Genomic DNA, 22127 nt, shown 5'->3' with positions numbered 1-22127 from the left:
TGGGAACTACACAGGGAGCATTGTACAGTGTGCTGGGAACTACACAGGGAGCAATGTACAGTGTGCTGGGAACTACACAGGGAGCAATGTACAGTGTGCTGGGAACTACACAGGGAGCAATGTACAGTGTGCTGGGAACTACACAGGGAGCAATGTACAGTGTGCTGGGAACTACACAGGGAGCATTGTACAGTGTGCTGGGAACTACACAGGGAGCAATGTACAGTGTGCTGGGAACTACACAGGGAGCAATGTACAGTGTGCTGGGAACTACACAGGGAGCAATGTACAGTGTGCTGGGAACTACACAGGGAGCATTGTACAGTGTGCTGGGAACTACACAGGGAGCAATGTACAGTGTGCTGGGAACTACACAGGGAGCAATGTACAGTGTGCTGGGAACTACACAGGGAGCAATGTACAGTGTGCTGGGAACTACACAGGGGGCACTGTACAGTGTGCTGGGAACTACACAGGGAACACTGTACAGTGTGCTGGGAACTACACAGGGAGCAATGTACAGTGTGCTGGGAACTACACAGGGAGCAATGTACAGTGTGCTGGGAACTACACAGGGTCACTGTAGTGAACTGCTAGAGCTTTATTACAGAAGCTAATTTCTTTGTGGAAAATTATCAGTATGCATAATGTGATAACTTTCTAATTAAATCAAGAGAGAACAGTAATAGCGCACAGTCTCTGAGAGTAGAGGCTTTTTAAAAAATTGCAAAACCAGAATACTTCGTCAAAATAATATATTTAATTAGAGTGAGGCTAATTTGTACAAAAATATATTTTTGCAAAAGTGCTGGTATATAGTTCACATAATTTATACTTTTTTATTTACAGTTTCTATTTTCATATTACTTTTACTTACAGTCTAATAATCTGAAAGACTCAAATTTGACTAGCCCCATTTAAGGGACAGTTATTTATAAAAATAATACTTAATTTACACATCCAACATGTGTATCCACAATATATTGGGCCCAATTCATCCTTTGTTCAGCACAATCTTCTGCGTCTACATGTACTTTTGCTGACTTTATGCACTGGAAAATGAATGCGTAATAAGTACAAGTGTCAGATGCGCTTCTACTCATCCCAACAGTCAGGTGCGACTGACGAGACCAAAGGTGTTTTTTTAATGTCCTGTACAGGAGATTGATTCTTTATAAAACAACAATTTTGTTTCTTTATTAAGTGACCCCTGTGCATTTTGCTCTTCCACAAGACTCTTGTGTAGCAGGAGGAGAGGAACAAGAAGCTTTGGAAAGCTGACTTGCCTCTCCCCAGAAGGTCAACACTTGCTGGTGTCCACACAAGTTGGCAAAGGTGAGATTGTCTGGCTCACTATTACTGGCTTTGAGCTAGTGCCGGAGAAAATGTATCTTGCTGCATTTTAAAATGCTGCTGCATTGTAAACACTTGTAATAAGCAGGTGGAGGGGTCCCAGTGCTGTGTTACTGGAGTTATTAAGATGAATTTGATTTTACAGCTTCTTTGCAAAATGTCTATAAGCTCATGTTGGAAAAGAAAGCACTGGAACCAATTGGAAATAACTCCGTGATGGCATCAAAGGTTCTTGCTGTGTTGATATAACATTGCTGTTTCCACGATTTTCAACACTGCAGCAAGATGCACCAGGCTCAACAAAACTGTAACTCCACACTCATTCTATTGTTGCTGTATTTCCCTTGTCATGGCCAAATATCATATATTTTAAACAAGGCATATCTTGAGTATGTTCCACCCTGTTTACTAGATGTATATGTGAGTGGCTGTCTCTGCTCTCTCTAGGAAGACTCCTTCTATCCACAGGATCATAATGATGCCAGGCCTTGCCTGAAACGCCATGCATCACTTTAGGCCAAGATAGTTACTGTGCTACCCTGATGGCCATGCATTCTGCTTCTATCCCATCAACTCAATATTTGCAGCTCTGAACTTCAGATCTCTGTGATGGATTTGAAACTGTTCATGGCCCCATTGGTTTTGGGGAAGGTTTTGTTGAATCTGCCTTGAATAGTGTAAACTATAGTCCTGCGGAAGGAGTTGGAGAGGAAGAAATAGATGACCGGATCAAGACAGCTGTTTAGGGCAGAGAGGCACAGAACCAGTTCATTGGCTGTGTGCAGAAACTGCTTTGATTGGCAGCTGGAGATTATCTTCATCTGAGAGAGGACATAAGGGACTCGAACAATGTGATACGGCATGAAGCACACAATGTAGATGGCGAGGACAATAAAAGTCTTTATGATGGCCCTGGTGCTCACTTTCCTGATCTGTTGCTTTTTTTTCCCTTGGGAGATGTTGTAGAGTTTGACGGCGATCTTAGCATAGGACACCAGGAATAGCAAGGAGAGGATAAAAATAAATATGACGGCTGCCAGGTTCATTGCGCCCGCTGTCACACTCTGATCCTTGTAGTGGAAGCATTTTGTCACATTTGACTTTAAGCTGCTCACCACAACAAAGGGTAGCATGAACAGGAATGTGAACACCCACACAGCCACGGATAAGCCCGAACTCCATTTCACACTGTGGATCCTGAACTTGCGGAGAGGCTTTGTGATCTTTAAATAGCGGTCCAGGCTGATCAGCCCGAGGAATATAATGCTGGCATACATGTTGATGTAGAAAAATGCACCAATGATCTTACAGAAGTAGCACTTAACCATCCACTCGTACTGCCTGATATGGTAGGCGATCCTGAATGGAAGACAGAGTAACAACAGGAGGTCAGCCATAGCCAGGTGCCTCATGTATATAGAGATAGATGTCGGCTTCCTCTGGTTGAAGAAAAACACCCACAAGGCCAATAGGTTACTCAGCAGCCCAATCACACAAATAATGCTGTAGAAAATAGGCAGACCCGTTGAGAGGAAACCATCTTCAATGGTACAGATGGGTGTTGCAGTGGAGTTCGTGGCTGGCTGGGAAACATTGGCATAGGAGAATGGCGAAGATGACAAATCAGCCATAGCTACAACCTAAATCGTGGAAAGAAAGGAAAAGTGTAAGTTCTGATTTAGAGATGAAAAGATTCTATTACAATAACACCTATCTCCTCTGAGGCAGATCTATTCCGTCATTCCGGGAGTGGGACGTTTATGCGGCATGCTTTCCTGTGTTATTCCAGATAATGGTTTCTAAGCTTTGTAGGACAGGCCTATCTGTCACTCTGGGTAACAGATGTCTAACCCTTGCAGCAATGGTTTATCTCTGTTTTCCAGATATTAAACTGTCCTTTAAAGGAAACCAACAGCAACTGGGTTTCACTGTCGAGGATTTTTCAGATGAAAGTAGCCCAAATGTCAGCCACTAATGAGCCAAAAATGGTAAAAAGGTCAGCCAGACAATTAAGAAATGCAACATTTTAACTCTGTCAGGGGGTGGTCATGTTTGCGCACTTTCAGTTGAACTGAAATATATCTAAGATCAATTAGGATGTCACATCTAGTTGTTTGGGTTAAATCGCTCATCCTCACCAATAAAACCCCTAAAATGCCCTAACAAAGAATTCCACCTGCACCAGCTCTTCCTTGGAAATGAGGACAGGATCAGCTGTTTTCATTCAGACAATTCTTGAACATTGTTTACATTTCCTGTTTGCCCACCGGCCTGGCAAAGGACCTGCTGCTCAGGTGAGCAACTGCTGTCAACAAGTTTGTGGCAGCCGGTGAACACTTCAAAGTCACCTGTAAACTCTGCACCAGCCAGGAACTTGCACTGCTGGGGTATAACTGCTAGGCTGTGGAAAGCACCAATAAAACTAGGGGTTTGGTGCAAACAAAAAAACAGATAAAATGAATTCGGAAAAACAAACAACAAAACCTAAAAAGTGTACCTTATGTATAATTTCAACTGAATTCAATTACTATTTAGTATCTTAAAATCAGTTTGACAACTTCCATTTATTAGCACTTCTCACAGAAAGGAAACAAACATGCTTTCAAAGGGGAAGATCCTGCCTGACCAACTTACTCAATGTCTTTGAGGAAGTGACAACCCAAATGGACTGTGGAAAGCCCTATCACATGATATATCTCAATTTCCAAAGGGCATTTGACAAAGTTCCACATGAAAGGGCAATTGACTAAACTTAAAGCTGTGGAAATGCAGGGTAGATTTTGGGTATGGCTAAGAAATGGACTTGTAGGTGGATTCCAATGGGTCACCTGTCACTTTAATTCCCTATTCCACTCCCACTCTGACATCTCCATCCTCGACCTCCTACACTGTTCCAATAAAACTCAATGCAAGCTCGAGGAACAGCACCTCATCTTTCGTTCAGGTAATTTACAGCCTTCTGGACTCAACATCGAGTTCAACAATTTCAGACCATAACCTCTGCCCATTGTTGGCTCCCCCCCACCCCCATTTTATGTGTTTTTTTTCTCTTTGTCTCCAACAGCAGCTGGTCATTATTTCTCCACTCACACCCTATCTAGACTAACCTTTTTCTGACTTCTGCCATTACCATTTCAATTCGGCCCATCATCCCTTTTGTCTCTCTAATCTCTCCTGCTTTCCACCCTATCACAGACCTTCCCTTTTCTTCTTCCCCTCCCCCTATCAGTGCTTCTTAAGAATCTGTTCTTTTCGAACAGTCACCAGTGCTGACGAAGGGTCATTGACCTGAAACATTAACTCTGTTTTTCTCTCCACAGATGCTGCCTGACCTTCTGAGATTTCCAGCATTTTCTGTTTTTATTCCAATGGGTACTTGTTTTTTTTTATTCCTTCACGGGCAAGGCCAGAATTTTGCCCATCCCGAACACCCTTGAGAAGGTGGTGGTGAGCTGCCTTCTTGAACTGCTACAGTCCATGTTCCAGGATTTTGACCCAGCGACAATGAAGGAACGATGATATATTCCCAAGTCAGGATGGTTTCTGACTTGGAGGGGAACTTGGAGGTGCTAGTGTTCCCATGTGCCTGCTGCCCTTGTTCTTCTAGGTGATAGAGTTCACAGGTTTGGGAGGCACTGTCGAAGAAGCCTGGGCGAGTTGCTGCAGGGTATCTTGTAGCTGGTAAACACTGCAACCACGGTGTGGGTGAGTGAATGCTTAAGGTGGTAGATGAGATGTCAATCAAGCAAACTGCTTTGTTCTGGATGATGTCGAATTTCTTGAGTATTAGTGGAGCTGCACTCATCCAGGCAAATGGAGAGTATTCCATCACACTCCTGACTTGTGCCATGTTGATGCTAGAAAAGCTTTTGGGGAGACAGGAGGTGAGGCACTCACTGCAGAATACCTAGCCTCTGACCTTATTAGAGGAGTTATGTTGGGATGGGTCTCAGGGCTTAGTGTTTTGGACTACTACTGTTTCTCATTTATATTTACAATTAAGATTCAGAAACTTAATGCAAATTTGTAGATGATATCAAACTAGGAGTGCAATTGAAGGATGCAGCTCATAAATTACAGAATGAGTTGGGCAAAATATTTAAGTGGGCTGAACAATTTAATGCAGAAAAGTGTAAAGTGCTACATAAAGGAGAAAAGAATGTGAAAATGCAAACTGCATGAATGATGTTGAGAAAGCCAAGGATGAAGTTGAAAGTGACCTGGGAATCTTAGTAGATTTGACACTAACATGTCCAGCCAATGCAGGGAAGCAATCAACAAAGCCTATAGCATGTTGAACTATATTGTCAATGCAATAGAATACAAGTCAGAGAGAGTCTTGTGCAGTGCTCTGGTTAAACCACACTTTGATTATTGTGTCCAGTTCTAGTTGCTGAGAAACAAGCGCTAGAGGCAGTGAAGAGAAGAGCTATAAGTCTGATCCAGGGGTCTGAGTGATATGGACTGGAGAGACAAAGGCTTTGAAATTCGAGCGTGCCCAGACACGGGTGCACAGTATGCACAGGGAACGATCCCCACACTGAATGGATAGGCCTGAGACGCATGTTATGTTGTGCCTCGAGCTTTAATATCATCGAGTCGACGAGCTGTGAACACCTGATGGGCCTCCCCATAATTCCTCTCTATCTCTTTGTCCATTAATCAATAACATCTCTACATGCACTGGTGAAAATGACTGTAATGTTACTCCACAAAGAAATTGTCCCACAGAGAATGGAGCCTGCATTTAATCATCCCTCGTAAACTAATTGTGAACTTTCTCACCTACATAACCTTTACTGGTCACTCCTATTTACTGACCAGTGATATTGACAGCAAGATCTGAACTCTGAGCATGTTTAAGATTTTAGAGTCATCTCAAACGAGGTCTATGGTAAGCAGCATAGCATGATTTTCATTAAATTTTAACTTCACATTTTAGAACAGCCTAACACTGCTGACTACAAAGAGCATCTAATCAGGGTCTCACTGACAATGATGTATTGTGTCGGATGGAGCAATTAGGCATGATGTAGATGTACTTGTTTAACAACAACAACAACTTGTATTTATATAGCATCTTTAACGTAATGAAACGTCTCAAGGTGCTTCACAGGAGTATTATGCGATAAAACATTTGGCACTAAGCCACATAAGGAGGAATTAGGGCAGGTGACCAAAAGCTTGGTCAAAGAAGTAGGTTTTAAGGAGCGTCTTGAAGGAGGAAAAAGAGGTAGAGAAGCGGAGAGGTTTAGCAGGGAATTCCAGAGCTTGGGGCCCTAGGCAACAGAAGGCACGACCACCAATGGTTGAGCAATTATAATCAGGGATGCTCAAGAGGGTAAAATCAGAGGAGCACTGGGCACAAGTTGCTTAGATTTTATAAATAAATATTTAGACATTGGTATGATGGAGAGAAGTAAGATAAATCGGAAACCATACCTCCCACGCCATGTACACCCATCCTGGCTGTACCCAACACATTGATTAAACTTTTGCTGTACCCTCACACATTACGCAATATTGCAGTCTATACCAACACAGTGATTACACACTCTCTCTGCTTATACACACACTCATTTTGCACTCTCGCTGCCTGTATTCACCATACTGATTACATGGTTGCTGCCTCTATCTGACACACCAACTGCACTTTCGCTGCCATTACCCTCCACACCAATTGGACTCTCTCACTGCCTGTACCACCACCCCAGCTTTGTGCACTTGTATAAGATCAGTTTCCACTAGCTTCAAATGTTTTTCATAAACTTTCAAAATACAAAGAATAACCCTTCACACGTACACACAAACATGATATGGGAATACCACACTCTTCATATTCACCAAAATTCCTAGAGCTTAAGCTAGGAAAGTTAAACAACACAAACACCAACGAAGGAGAATATGGTTCAGCTGCTGCACACACCTCACTCCAAAGTTCTCAATTGAGCAGCAACCCAATAATATCTTATAAACTGTGGAAAAGGAAATGGTTTGAGTTCTGGCCTGTAATGTGAAGAAATGGGTTATATTGTTTTGAAGCCTCTTACCTGCTCTGTACTGTTTCTTGCTTCTGTCTCAATGAAAGTGCTGCTAGTTCACTGCTGCTCACTTTTATTCCTCTGTCAGTGGAAATTCCATTGAGAGGCGTACGTAGGCTTTGCTCTGCATATCACTGCATAGATTTGTATTTCCTGACGTAATCTGTGCTGCATATCTTTCTGTCTCAGTGGTTTTAAGCATACGCCTACTTCCCTGACTCATTACTTCAAAAAGAAAAGTAGAATCAAAACCCAACAGAACTCTATTAATTAAGAGCAGACTGTCACCCGGGAGCCAGGCAAGGTCTGTGCTTTTGATATGAGCAATTTTAAATCTTTAATGTCCACAGAAAACTTTGACAGGACAGCCTTGTTCAGATTATTCATGTGAGCAAGGTAGTTACTGTCCTTTAAGCCTCAAAGGTTGGGTGGCAGTTACCATCATGTGATTTCTTCTTTCCCCTTTAAGTAACACTTTTACTCAGTGACACTTGGCCTGTCTTATGATGGGGGAAGTTAGTGACCACATTTGTGATGTTTCATTGTGACGTTATATACTCGCTATTAAAAATGTTCCTAAAGGCATCAATATACGCACATGCCTTTCTCTTGTAGCTCTGTGACGGGTGGTTATCATCAGTATTTGAAACATACCTGAGAAAATTTTATGCATTTTTCACCAAATAGAACTCATAAGGGGCTATTTATTTTTTGGAAACTTTCTGTCTGTGTATCTGTCCGTGGTTTAGTGCCAAGTAAAAGGAACATGTTTTTCTTCAGGGAGTAACTTTGTGTAACAGCTGTAAATAGAGGGATCCATACTTTTCACATTAGAGGTTCCAGAAGAAACGAGCCCAGAGAGACTTCAGCTCTCTGATTTTAAAGAGGTTCCAGTCACACTGATATTTAGGATTTCATTTTCAACACACCTTACTTTATAATAGAATGAGGCTTCTTCCATTTCCCCCCTCCTCCAATCATCTTTCCATGTGTCACCCGACGGATAGATTGGACCACCTGCATTTCGGTTTCTACCAGTTTCCCTCTGAAACTGGGACGGAATTCCTCATCGGCGCCAAACCCCGGAACCTCCCTCGGGGGCCGGCGCCTCACAACTTGAGCCGCCTCGGGGAAATCCCCTCCGTGCCTTTCAGTTCCGCGCGGAGGGGTTTCCTGTACGGGCTGCTCCTGCACACCCTCAACTTTGCCATCCTCGCCGGCCGTCCGGACACGCCATGGCGTACCATCTTGCCGTCCGGAGGAGGCGGGGGTCCCCGATGGAGGGCACTCTACGCAGGGGTCCTCCCACTATTCATCGGGGACTTGGCCTGGAGGGTGGTGCACGGAGCAGTGCCGTGCAACAAATTTTTAAGCCGGTTCACGGACTCCCAGGCCGCCTGCAATTTCTGCGGTCTGGAGGAGTCCGTGTTCCATGTTTTTATTGAGTGCACAAGGTTGCAGCCCCTGTTCCATTATTTGAAGGGGCTGCTCCTGAAATTCTGGCTGCACTTCAGTCCCACTCTCCTGATCTTTGGGTACCCTGTGCGGAGGGGAGCGGGTAGGTCCGAGGGCCTCCTCGTAGGACTGCTCCTGGGCACGGCCAAGGGTGCCATCAGCCGGTCCAGGCAGCGGGCGGTCGAGGGGGTCGTTCAACCTGACTGCCTGCCTCTCTTCCGCTCTTACATCCGGTCCAGGGTGTCCTTGGAGATGGAGCACGCGGTGTCCACCGGTACGCTCGCGGCCTTCCGCGAGAGGTGGGCACCGGAGGGACTGGAGTGCATCATCACGCCCGGCAACCAAATTTTAATTTGATTTTACGTTTTAAAGTTTAATTTGTTTTCATTGCCGGTGCTTTTAGTGTCCCCCTCCCTTTTGATAGGGGGCACTGGAAAAATTTGATTTTAGCGCCCCAAAAAAAACCAAAAAAAAAAAAAAAAAGGGGGCCTTGAAAATGTCTGCTGTGTCACCCAGGTCGGGTGGCATGGTTTTAATGTTTATGTTTTTGCAGGTAAACTCAAAAGAGTTTCCCTCTGAAACTGGTCATTAGTAACTTGATGGGAGCAGCCTGGGCAATACTGCCTTTCTGACTCCGCCTCTCCACTTGGCCAATCCTTTCTCCTATATTCTGTGCCATCCCCCAGTAATGCAGCTCAGATTAGTACATCAGTGATATGGGAATGACACTGTGAACTTGCACTGACTGTATCACTCACTAGTGCTGTATGTTGGATACAGCAAAGGCTATGGGCCTTGACAACATCTCGGCTTTAGTGCTGAAGATGTGTGCTCCAGAACTAGCCATGCCTCTAGCCAAGTTGTTCCAGTACAGCTACAACACTGGCATCCATGCAGCAAAGTGGAAAATTGTCCAGCTATCTCCTGTCCACAAAAAGCAAGACAAATCCAATCCGGCCAATTACTGCCCCATCAGCCTACTCTCAATCATCAGAAAAGTGGTGGAAGGTGTCATTGACAGTGCTATCAAGTGGCACTAACACCCCAATAACCTGCTCACCGATGCTCAATTTGGGTTTTGCTAGGACCACTTAGCTCCAGACCTTATTACAGCCTTAGTCCACACATGGACAAGAGAGCAGAATTCCAGAGGTGAGGTGAGAGTGACCACCCTTGACATCAAGGCAACATTTGATCGAGTGTGGCACTCTAGCATAATTGAAATCAATGGGATGAGGGGGAAAACCCTTCACTGGCTGGAGTCATACTTGGCACAAAGGAAGATGGTTGTGGTTTTTGGACGACAATCATCTCAGCCCCAGGACATCGCTGCAGGAGTTCCTTAGGGCAGTGTCCTAGGCCCAACCATCTTCAGCTACTTCATCAATGACCTTCCCGCCATCATAAGTTCAGAAGTGAGGATGTTCGCTGATGATTGCAGAGTGTTCAGTTCCATTCACAACTCCTCAGATAATGGAGCAGTCTCTGCCCACATCAAGGCTTGGACTTTTTTAAAATTCTTTCCGGGATGTAGGCGTCGCTGGCAAAGCCAACGTTTATTGCCCATCCCTACTTGCCCTTCAGAAGGTGTGGTGAGCCACCTTCTTGAACCTCTGCAGTCTGTGTGGTGAAGATGCTCCCACAGTGCTGTTAGGGAGGGAGTTTCAGGATTTTGACTCACCGACGATGATGGAATGGCCGATATATTTCTCAATCAGATTGGTGTGTAACTTGGAGGGGAACGTACAGATGATGGTGTTCCCATGCACTTGCAGCTCTTGTCCTTCTAAGTGGTAGAGATCGTGGGTTTGGGAGGTGCTGCCGAAGAAGCCATGGCGAGTTGCTGCAGTGCATCTTGTAGATGGTACACACTGCAGCCATGGTACGCCAGTGGTGGAGGGAGTGACAGTTAAAGGTGGTGGATGGGATGCCAATCAAGTGGGCTGCTTTGTCCTGGATGATGTTGAGCTTCTTGAGTGTTGAAGCTGAGCACATCCAGGCAAGTGGAGATTATTCCATCATACTCCTGAATTGTGCCTTGTAGATGGTGGACAGGCTTTGGGGAGTTAGGAGGTGAGACACTTGCCGCAGAATACCCAGCCTCTGACCCGCTCTTGTAACCACAGTATTTATGTAGCTGGTCCAGTTAAGTTTCTGGTCAATGGTGACCCCCAGGATGTTGATGGTGGGAGATTCGGTGATGGTAATGTCGTTGAATATCAAGAAGAGGTGGTTAGACTCCCGCTTGTTGGAAATGGTCATTACCTGGCACTTGTGTGGTGCGAATGTTACTTGCCACCTATCAGCCCAAGCCTAAATTTCATCCAGATCTTGTTGCTTGTGGGTGTGGACTGCTTCATTTTCTGAGCAGTTACAAATGGAACTGAACACTGTGCAATGACCAGTGAACATCCCCACTTATGACCTTATGATGGAGGGAAGGTCATTGATGAAGCAGCTGAAAATGGTTGGGCCGAGGACACTGCCCTGAGGAAGTCCTGTAGTGATATCCTGGGGCTGGTCTGATTGACATCCAACAACCACAACCACCTTCCTTTATGCTAGGTATGGCCCCACCCTGATTCCAATTTTACTAGGGCTCCTTGATGCCACATTCAGTCAAATGCTGCCTTGATGTCAAGGGCAGTCACTCTCACCTTACCTCTGGAATTCAGCTCTTTTGTCCATGTTTGGATCAAGGCTGTAAAGTGTTAAGTAACATTTGCGCCACACAACTACCAGTCAATGACAATCTCCAACAAGATAGAGACTAAGCACCTTCCCTTGACAGTCAATGACATTACCATTGTCGAATCCCCCACCATCAACATTGCCATTATCATTGACTAGAAACTTATCTGGACCAGCCACATAAATACTGTGGGTACAAGAGCAGGACAGAGGCTAGGTATTCTACGGTGAGTGATATTGCTGGCAAGGCCAGCATTTATTGTCCATCCCTAATTGCTGTGAGCCACTTTCTTGTATATAACTGAGTAGCTTGCTAGGCCATCTCAGAGGGCAGTTAACCACATAGCTGTGGGACTGGAGTCACATTATAGGCTAGACCAGGTAAGGATGGCAGATTAGGACATTAGTGAACCAGACGAGTTTTTATGACAAACTGGTATTTTTAAATTCAAGCTTTATTTAATTAACTGAATTTAAATTCCCCAGCTGCCATGGTGGGATTTGAACTCTGGATTATTCGTCTAGGCCACTGGATTACTAGTCCAGTAACATAACCACTATGCTATCGTACCCCATACTGCGTAGATACATCAGTATTCTGTGGCTGGTGTTTTAATGCTCCAGATGCTGTTATAAAATCTATGATAAAATCTTAAGGGTAAAAATTCCGTTGCACCCCATTTTGGGATGGTAACATCCGGGAGGCGGGACATTTTGCACCAGGCACGGAAGTCCCGCCTCGCTCACTAAATTCGGTTTACCGCCCCCGAAAAGAAGTGGAGAGCAAAATAACATGCTCCACTTCCTCTCTGGGGCAGTAGCGACCGGACACTTTGGGTGCGGGGTGCACTGGGCCACGTAGCACTGCCGCGTACGAGGGGCTCTTCCCTCATTTAAAACTCTGCAGTAATGAGAGGGGCTTCCCTGGACCACCGGAGAGTGGGGGTGCTGTGCCAACAGCCCGGTACTCAAGCAGAATGCCGGACTGACTGATCACGGCACAGACCCCGCGTTCAAAGCACCACCATTTTGTAATGGCCCACACCACTCCTTTAACTTGCACCCTGCGAGTGACCAGCCGACCAGCGAGGCCGGCGACAGTTTCAGGGGGCGAGACCCAATTTTATCATCATCATAGGCAGTTCCTCGGAGTCGAGGATGACTTGCTTCCACTCTAAAAGTGAGTTCTCAGGTGGCTGTACAGTCCAATACGGGAATTACAGCCTCAGTCACAGGTGGGGCAGACAATGGTTGAAGGAAAGGATGGGCGGGGAATCTGGTTTGCCGCATGCTCCTTCCGCTGTCTGCGCTTGATCTCTGCATGCTCTCGGTGATGAGACTCGAGGTGCTCAGTGTTCTCCTTGATTCTTTTCCTCCACTTTGGGCGGTCTTGGGCCAGGGACTCCCAGGTGTCGGTGGGGATGTTGCACTTTATCAAGGAGGCTTTGAGGGTGTCCTTGAAGCTTTTCCTCTGCCCACCTGGGGCTCACTTGCCGTGATGAAGCTCTGAATAGAGCGCTTGCTTTGGGAGTCTATGTCAGGCATGCGGATGATGTGGCCTGCCCAACAGAGCTGATTGAGTATGGTCAGTGCTTCGATGCTGGGGATTTTGGCCTGAGCGAGAACACTATCGTTGGTGCGTCTGTCCTCCCAGGGGATTTGCAGGATCTTGCGGAGGCAGCGCTGATGGTACTTCTCCCATGTTTTCAGGTGTCTACTATATATGGTCCACATCTCTGAGCCATATAGGAGGACGGTATCACTACTGCCCTGTAGACCATAAGCGTGGTGCATGATTTGAGGTTCTGGTCTTCGAACACTCTTTTCCTCAGGTGACTGAAGGCTGCGCTGGCACACTGAAGGCGGTGTTGGATGTCATCGATGTCCGCCCTTGCAGATAGTAGGCTTCCGAGATATGGAAAATGGTCCACGTTGTCCAAGGCAGCACCATGGATTTTGATGACCGGGGGGGGCCGTGCTGTGTAGCGGGTCAAGTTGGTGGAGGATCTTTGTCTTACGGATGTTTAGTGTAAGGCCCAGTGAAGGTGTTGATGATGGCTTGGAGTTCGGCCTCCAAGTGTGCACAGACGCAAGCATCGTCCGCGTACTGTAGTTCAATGATAGAGGATGGGACGACCTTGGATCTACCCTGGAGGTGGCAAAGGTTGAACAGATTCCCATTAGTTCGATAGTTAAGTTCCACTCCAGCAGGGAGCTTGCTGAGGGTGAGATGAAGCATTGCAGCAAGGAAGATCGAGAAGAGCATTGGTGCGATGACGCAGCCCTGCTTGACCCCGGTCCGGGCCGGATTGGGTCTGTGGTGGATCCGTTGGTCAGGATCACGGCTTGCATGTCATCGTGGAGCAGACAGAGGATGGTGACAAATTTTTGGGAGCAGCTGAAATGGAGGAGGATGCTCCATTGTCCCTCACGGTTGACAATGTCAAAGGCCTTTGTGAGGTCAAAGAAGGCCATGTACAATGTTGGCGCTGTTCCCTGCATTTCTCTTATAGACCCAATTTAGGATCCGGAGCACTAACGGGGTGCTGCGCATGGTGATGATGTCGTCATCGCTGGTGCAGTGGAGCAGGGCGCTGCGGGTCACCGCCACCTCTAAACTCCCATAGAATTTAATGGGAGTCATTAGCGGCGCTGCATCTGGGCGAAAAGCCGTTTGTGCCCTGGTAGCGCCCTCTGAAGGCGCTAATGGAAGGCACAAACCCAAATTTCTAGGCCTAGTACTTTGTGCAATCTGAATTCAAATTTTTCTCTCAAACATCTGACAGTATTTGGTGTTTCTTTGATGTCAATGGGAGATTCGTGCTGCTACCAGCATCGATTAGTCATGTGCACACACACCGTATTATGTCTGGACTGTGCCTCTGTAAGGACGAGTCATTGCAGTCTGCAACAACATTGGAAGGCCACATTTGTGTGAATAGCCTGATGACTATCCTGCTCTGTGAATTGGTGAAGGTTTGTTCTTAAGACTCATTTGGTTGGTTTCAGCTGTGGTTCTCGCTTTGTGCTGCCTCCCACGCTCAGCCTATGCAGGATTTTACATGTTTGGTGAAGGATATTCTGAGAAATGCCTGCTTTACAAATCCTCAGGCAGCATCGGTTTCTTTGTACTACCACAGGCTGAATGAACCGCATCAAGATATTTTCAGTCCTGCACAGGTTTTATTCTGTGACATCAGCCCAGGGAACTGAAACAAGTCACCATAAAACCACTGACATATTTTAACTATTACTAATAACACCCTTAAACTTACTTCAGTCTCTCTCTCAACCATCAGCAACACATTTGCAATGGTTTATGGGGGTTAGTTTGGCCGTAGGGTGAAAACAGGCGCTAAATAAGAAATGCTTGTTTGCAAGTCCAGATTTAGCATGTAATTTTCGGATTACTTGATGATTATCATGATTTGAAGGTGCCTGCAGGCACTGAGACCAACAACTGCAGGTTTAGCACATGCGCTGATGAGATGCAATTTTCCTGGAGCCTGCATTCACCCACTTTCACTGAAGCTGTGGAGTGCGGTGGCCGAGAGTGGAAGGATGTCACAAGGAGCAAGAGAGAAGGCTCCCAGGTTCTTCGATGTGGCACTGATGGAGGAGGTAGAGAGCAGGAGGGATGGCCTCGACCCGCAGGGAGGAAAGAGACCACAGAGGCAACTCATGCGCCACATGTGGGACGAGATCACCCGGGAGGACACAGTCAGGAGCCCTGGCCCCAGGACATGGTTCCAGTGCCACAAGAAATGTAATGACTTTACCAGAGTGGTCAAGGTAAGATTCCATCTCACAAAGACACTTCTCCATAACTGCACCACCACCATCAGCATCACAGCCTCAACACACTTCATCCACCATCTAACTATACACTGACATTCATACGCCCCACACTATTGCATCCTTCACAGGCACTATTCACATCTCAACACTCTTCAACCAATGAGGCATCACACACACAGATACTCCTGCCAATACATTCATTCACAATCACTATTCTTTCTCTTCCAAGAAAAAATAGTGTATAACAGGCGGCAGCAGGACCTGACCAGGGGAGAGGAAGAACAACTTAGTTATATAATTCGCCTTGAGGAGACAGTGCTGGCCGTGATCGGGAGGGGAGTGCAGACCCTATGGCCAGAAGCAGAGCATGGGGATATATCACCGAGAGGTATGTGGCCACTCCAGCTTCTTTGCAGGTGCACAACTATTCCTGATCCCTAACCACCCAAAGCTATCATCATTCACAAGCTCCATATGGTCCCATCGCACACATCCTCCTATAGTGGACACACACGCTGCGCCCTATCGCTTCCAGATTTATAATTGCAAGCTCCCAGGAGCATGATGCACCTCGCCCCATGGAGCAGATTCAGGATGAGCAACAGCCACTTCGCTCTTTGAAGGAACTGGAGCAGGAGGAGGAGAGCAAGGATGAATGCACTGCGACAATAGCTACCACTATCGCAGGCACCACCTCAGAGACTGGCACCACACGCAACCTCGAGGCTCGCTTACAAGAGGAAACCTCACAATGGGATGCACTGGGGGCTAGCAGGCAGCACCCACGCAGGGTGACTGGTGTCACCTTTCTGGGGGGCAAGGTCGCTTACTAGTTCTGCTGCAGAGGAGTTGGGTGCGCTCACGGGGCCAAGCTTCAGAAGAAGGAAGAAGGCTGATGGGTGCAATGGAAAGCCTGCCTGAAAGCTTACGGGTCGTGCCTAGGGGGATGGAGGAGTCTGCCTCCATCTTGGTGCGTTGCTGGATGCTGAACCTGGAACCCATCCTCTCCAGCGTGGAGAGGATGGTGACTTCCAGCCAGCGACCTGTGGAGCCCAACACCTGGTGACTGAAATCGTAGCTTTCACTACAGTTATTGCAGTTCACACGGAACGGCAAAGCACTGCAATGGAAGCTCAGGCAGCTGGCAAAGCATGTCAGCTTTGTGGGCAGATTGTTCGCTGATACTGTGGAGCCGTTCGGGAACGAGCCTCGGGCATCACCGTTGAGGACAGTGGTGATCTTGCCAATCACTGGAGAAATCAGGAGAGTATAATTTTCTCCTTTAACCTTATCCTTTCTAAAAGTTACCATGTCTAGTCCTGTTCCTTGTCAGGTGCTCTGAGATGAGATGTCTGGGTACGATAGCTGACAGATAAGTTATACATCCTGCCATTGCCAATAACAGCCATTGTTTACTGCCACCGCTGAAACTTCAAATCAGCCCGAGAATGTTAAATAGATTATACATACGTCTGGTTCATCTTTTGTGATTTCATGGTCTAAGGTTTAGCTCTAGGTTCAATGTAACCCTTCTTTCACTTTTGCATGGAGTACAGGACACATATTTGGTCTTACTTTTCGCCCCTGAAGGTGGTGAGTCCTGTTGGGTTCAGTTTCATGAGCAATGGTTGCGCTCCAATATGGTGCTAGAGTGGCCATTCTTCAGCCTGGTCCCTCACCCATGACTCTATCTGAGCCTTCAGTGTGAGTGTTACAAGCTATCCTTTGGGAAGATTGGGTACATCCCAGCCAACCCCAACTTCCTTACTTGAAGTTCACAACATTTACTTTCCAGCAAGAGTCACTGGCTAGCAATCAGGAGAGTGAACGTTTCCTTTCCTTAGCCTAAGTAACAGTCCAACTGTGGCTTCGGCTGAGATTGACTAACTTACCATAGACGAGGAATCGAATCCAGGATCACTCTTCTCTTATGTTAGTCAGTACCACATTCAGTGGTACCTTTACTCACTGAGCACATGGGACAGCTTGTATAATTTTTTAATTTGTTAATCATTTTTTTAAATAAACCTTTTTTGGTGCAAGTTCCCATAGTAACCTGATAGATTAACATGACACTCACTTGAGCAGACTAAAGGGCCATATGGTCAATTCTGCACGGTTACCAAGAGTTATTCCAGTTAATTATGAAGAATTACATAGAATTACAGCAAATTTACTACACAGAAACAAGCCATGATGGTGTTTATGCTCTGCATAAGCCTCCTCCCACTTATTTATTTCATCTCACCAATCAATATATTTTATCTATTCCATTCTTCCGTGAGTACTAACCTAGCTGTGGCTTAAGTGCTATTCTCCTCAACCATTCCATCTGGTAGCGAGTTCCACATTCCCACCACTCTCCAAGCAAAGAAGTTTCTCTGGAACTCCTTTTTGGATTTATTAATGATTATCTTATATTTATGGCCTCCAGTTTTGGACTCCCCACAATTAGAATTGAGATTCCAGTATTAGTTGTGTGATTATGTTCAGTTATTTTTGAATTGGGAAGTGTGTCTGTTTCACTTGTTTGTGTGGCCTGGATTTTTCTGTGAGTTGTTGGTAGGGGCTCACCATTACTGGACATATTGTAAAGGTCACTATAGTAAAGGTCACAGCACTGGTATTTCCCAACATTGTAGTAATCCCCTTTTGGAAATGTTCTATGATCACTTCTTCAGCTGGGGAAATTTTTCTGTTTATCAAACTATGGGGTATCAGTGCTGGATTCTAGAAAATGGAATATTTTTGCCATTGTGTTTACTGCACCCAGTTTTAGTATCCAGCACACCCAGATTGGGACCAGCATGGGCTAGACGCAGAGAAAACATACTTCTATGCTGCCCTATCAAGCATCCACAGGTCAAGTATAGCACTGCCAGCAGCAGGGTAAAGATACGAACAATGACGGACAGGTAAAGACCATCTGGTCCATCCAGCCCGTCCCACACAATTGCGATACCCTTCTGTATCACAACATATACATTCCATCCCACCCGAAACCATGTGACAAGGTCCCGCACAAGAGAATGGTGTGCAAAATCAAAGCACATGGTATTGGGGGTAATATACTGACATGGATAGGGAACTGGTTGGCAGACAGGAAGCAGAGAGTTGGGATAAACGGGTCCTTTTCAGAATGGCAGGCAGTGCCGCAGGGCTCAGTGCTGGGATCCCAGCTTTTTACAATATACATTAACGATTTGGATGAAGGAATAGAGTGTAATATCTCCAAGTTTGCAGATGACACTACACTGGGTGGCGGTGTGAGCTGTGAGGGGGATGCTAAGAGGCTGCAGGGTGACTTGGACAGGTTAGGTGAGTGGGCAAATGCATGGCAGATGCAGTATAATGTGGATAAATGTGAGGTTATCCACTTTGGTGGCAAAAACACGAAGGCAGAATATTATCTGAATGGCGGCAGACTAGGAAAAGGGGAGGTGCAACGAGACCTGGGTGTCATGGTTCATCAGTCACTGAAAGTGGGCACGCAGGTACAGCAGGCGGTAAAGAAGGCAAATGATATGTTGGCCTTCAGAGCTAGGGGATTTGAATATAGAAGCAGGGAGGTCTTACTGCAGTTGTACAGGGCCTTAGTGAGGCCTCACCTGGAATATTGTGTTCAGTTTTGGTCTCCTAGTCTGAGGAAGGACGTTCTTGCTATTGAGGGAGTGCAGCGAAGGTTCACCAGACTGATTCCAGGGATAGCTGGGCTGTCATATGAGGAGAGACTGGATCAACTGGGTCTTTATTCACTGGAGTTTAGAAGGATGAGAGGGGATCTCATAGAAACATATAAGATTCTGACAGGACTGGACAGGTTTGATGCGGGAAGAATGTTCCCGATGTTGGGGAGGTCCAGAACCAGGGGACATAGTCTTAGGATAAGGGGTAGGCCATTTAGGACTGAGATGAAGAGAAACTTCTTCACTCAGAGAGTTGTTAACCTGTGGAATTCCCTGCCCGCAGAGAGTTGTTGATGCCAGTTCACTGGATATATTCAAGAGGGAGTTAGATATGGCTCTTACGGTTAGGGGGATCAAGGAGTATGGAGAGAAAGCAGGAAAGGGGTACTGAGGGAATGATCAGCCATGATCTTATTGAATGGCGGTGCAGGCTCAAAGGGCTGAATGGCCTACTCCTGCACCTATTTTTCTATGTTTCTATGTTTCTATATCCTGGGAGAGGCAAAAACCCACTACTTAACTGTAACCAAGGGATTGTATTTCTTCTGGGTTGCTCCCGATTGTACACTGTAACATCAGTGCAAGATTTACGGAAATCCCAGAGAAATGGCATAAACGCCATTTCTGGTGGACAAGCAGAAGAACCCCAACAGAAATTCAATCCCAAATGATCTTAACTCCACTCTCAGAAGAGCCTTACTGTAATAGAGTGGCAGTTCTAGTCTTTGTGAAATCTTAGTGAAATTACTAGCTTAGTGCCAAATTCGGGGTAACGGACCTACACTTGCTAGGGGCCTCTTTGACATTACCTAAAGTCATTTCATTTAATATCTATATAGACCTAAAGAGATGATCCTTTTATTCAGTCAGTCTGCACGGAATTAGTCCCTTGGTCCCAGAGGTGAGAGGCCCGTATGTAATGCATTGCTCCCACATGAAGTCTGTCAGCATTATCCTGATGTGGAGAGGGCAAAAAGGAGCAGATGGCCAATTGGCAAAGAACTGACAGTATAGGAATGTGTTTTTCCCTATTCCTGTCCCTCCCCTCTGCCGGAATGCAGTTTAAACACAAAACTGTAGACTTCCATCCTGTTCAAGGACACACTTGACAAACTGGCTGATCATAAACTGCCCTTTGCATCAACGATTCAAAATAAAAGAATTAGATGAATTTCAGTAATTCAACAGTCAATTCACAAACCTCCCCGCTCCCCCCACATTGATGTCTTCCAGCCAGGCTGATGCCAGGTAACTAACTCCATGTACAACCAGGTGATACAGAGCACCTGCAGGAAGATCCAGAGTTGGATTTTTTGGGGGTAATTTCTTTTTGAATTTTATTTTCTTCAGTTTTTCTTTCTAACTTCAGTTGATGAGTCACTGATGAGTCACAACCCTCTCCAGTATGATCATAGAATCATGCAGCACTGTATGGTCAGGAGGTCATTCAGACTCTCATTTATGTTCTGACTTTTTGTAAGAGCTATCCAAATAGTACCCCCCTCCCCCACTGCTGTTTCCCCATAGTCCAGCTATTTTTTCAAGTATTTATCCAGTTACTTTTTGAAAGTTACTATTGAATCTGCTTCCACCACCCTTTCAGGCAGTGCATTCCAGATATACCCATAAATACTTGAAAGGGGAAAATTGGCAGCACTACAGGCAAAGAGCGGGGGAGTGGGATTAATTGGATGGTTCTTTCAAAGAGCCAGCACAGGCACGATAGGCCGAATGGCCTTCTTCTGAGCTGCATCATTCCATGATTCTATTTCTATGTGTGAAGCACCTTGGGACATTTTTTACATTAAAGTCACTATGGGTCGGATTTTTGGCAGAGATTGCGACTGGGTTTTCGCTGCGATTTGACCCTCCGCAGCGAAAACCCAGTCGCAAAGCCTGGGCGGGATCTTTGGGTACCTGTTTGTGGCGGGGCTTTCAAGTACCACTGGGGAGAGGTGTGGCGACGTGCAACGACTCAGATTGCATTACCGTTTTACTTTTCGGCACTTTCCCGACCCGTACGCCACGCACAGAATACCGACAGAGTCAAACCTGTCGATACAGCTCTGCCAGCAGCGGTAAGTATGAAAACCTGCAAAAAAGGTAAGTTAAAGTTTTTATTTTTTAATTCTTTTTCAGCGATTTGCTAGCTAAGGGTTTTGTGAATGTTTTTGGAATGTTTCTTGCAATTTTATTTTTTATTTTTCTCCCCCCTCCCAAGGCCTCAATCGCAGCGCTGCCGGCCCCGGACTAAATTTGGCAAAACTCGTGTTTTTGTGCTGCGAATCCTCGTGTAACGCCTCCCTTACCGATGCAGAAGTAAAACCCGAAAGTTCGGTCTAAAAACGGTAGCCCAGCGAAAACGGTAAGTTTCACGTATCGCTACCGTTTTCACCGAAAAACCCCGAAAGTCGAAAATCCGGCCCAATATCAATGTAAGGTTTTCCTTTTTGTTTCTCTGAGTTTAACTTCTTTGCTGGCAACTCTCACTTATTTCTAGTTCCTTCCGTCCTTTACAGTTTTTAATTCTCTTTTATTTCTTTGCTGTTTTCAGCCTATGTACTTCTGGCTTCAGATAATGTTCTAAGTCTCTCCTATTTGGGGGCTGTCCATTTTAACCTATAGTAAACATATATCTGAGTTTGAAAAAGGACTCTGCTGATTTAGTTGATTATGTTATGGTTTCCAAATAAGTTCAGGACTGCTCAATCTACAGACTTTAACCCAGTGGAACTTACTTATTTGCCCTTCCCCAGTCATTCCCCTGCCTGTCTGATCCACAATTCAATGAAGGAAGACCAATATTGCTGCTCACTACTGTCCTCCCAATGTGATTGTCATTGATCCCCCATCCACTCTGCCTTATTGAAACTGGTCTACAACTTTTACAAAGCGAATATTTTTATTTTGACCACAGTCACTACCTCACTGTCGGGCTCAGATGTGCACTTTGCAGTAATACTTCAGACATGAGCCCACATCCTACCATTCTACTTCAAGAGGTTGCAACCTCAAACCTGCAAATTGTTAAACAACGGAATAAGCAGCTGCTTTTGTGGCAGTTGTATATGCCTTGTTGCAGCGCGAGCTGGTGCAGGAGGAT

At 45.8% G+C, this 22127-nt stretch overlaps 1 protein-coding gene across 1 annotated transcript; it reads right to left on the bottom strand.

The window, feature by feature from the left end:
* Nucleotides 1–1949: 1949 nt before the first annotated feature.
* gpr34l (G protein-coupled receptor 34 like) lies at nt 1950–16649 on the bottom strand. Its single transcript, XM_070883979.1, has 4 exons — nt 16268–16649; nt 14081–14243; nt 3604–3775; nt 1950–2993 (listed from the first exon to the last, which is right to left on the bottom strand). The coding sequence occupies exons 1-4, from the start codon at nt 16647–16649 to the stop codon at nt 1950–1952; spliced, it is 1761 nt and encodes a 586-aa protein (XP_070740080.1).
* Nucleotides 16650–22127: the final 5478 nt, after the last annotated feature.

Source organism: Pristiophorus japonicus, chromosome 6 (genome assembly GCF_044704955.1).
Source record: "Pristiophorus japonicus isolate sPriJap1 chromosome 6, sPriJap1.hap1, whole genome shotgun sequence".
In the NCBI taxonomy this organism is placed as follows: Eukaryota; Metazoa; Chordata; class Chondrichthyes; family Pristiophoridae; genus Pristiophorus; species Pristiophorus japonicus.
Note: the sequence above shows the minus strand (reverse complement) of the source record. Positions and strands in the feature narration are given on the sequence as shown.

Excerpts from the sequence above, each read along its gene's own strand:
- gpr34l (XM_070883979.1), bottom strand. The coding sequence starts at position 16,649 with ATGGTAACTTTTAGAAAGGATAAGGTTAAAGGAGAAAATTATACTCTC. Across the intron at positions 14,244-16,267 it reads CATCCCCCTAGGCACGACCC|CGCCTTCAGAGGGCGCTACC; the intron begins GTAAGCTTTCAG and ends GCCTTCCATTAG. Across the intron at positions 3,776-14,080 it reads ATCACCATGCGCAGCACCCC|TTTTATTGGTGCTTTCCACA; the intron begins GTTAGTGCTCCG and ends CCAAACCCCTAG.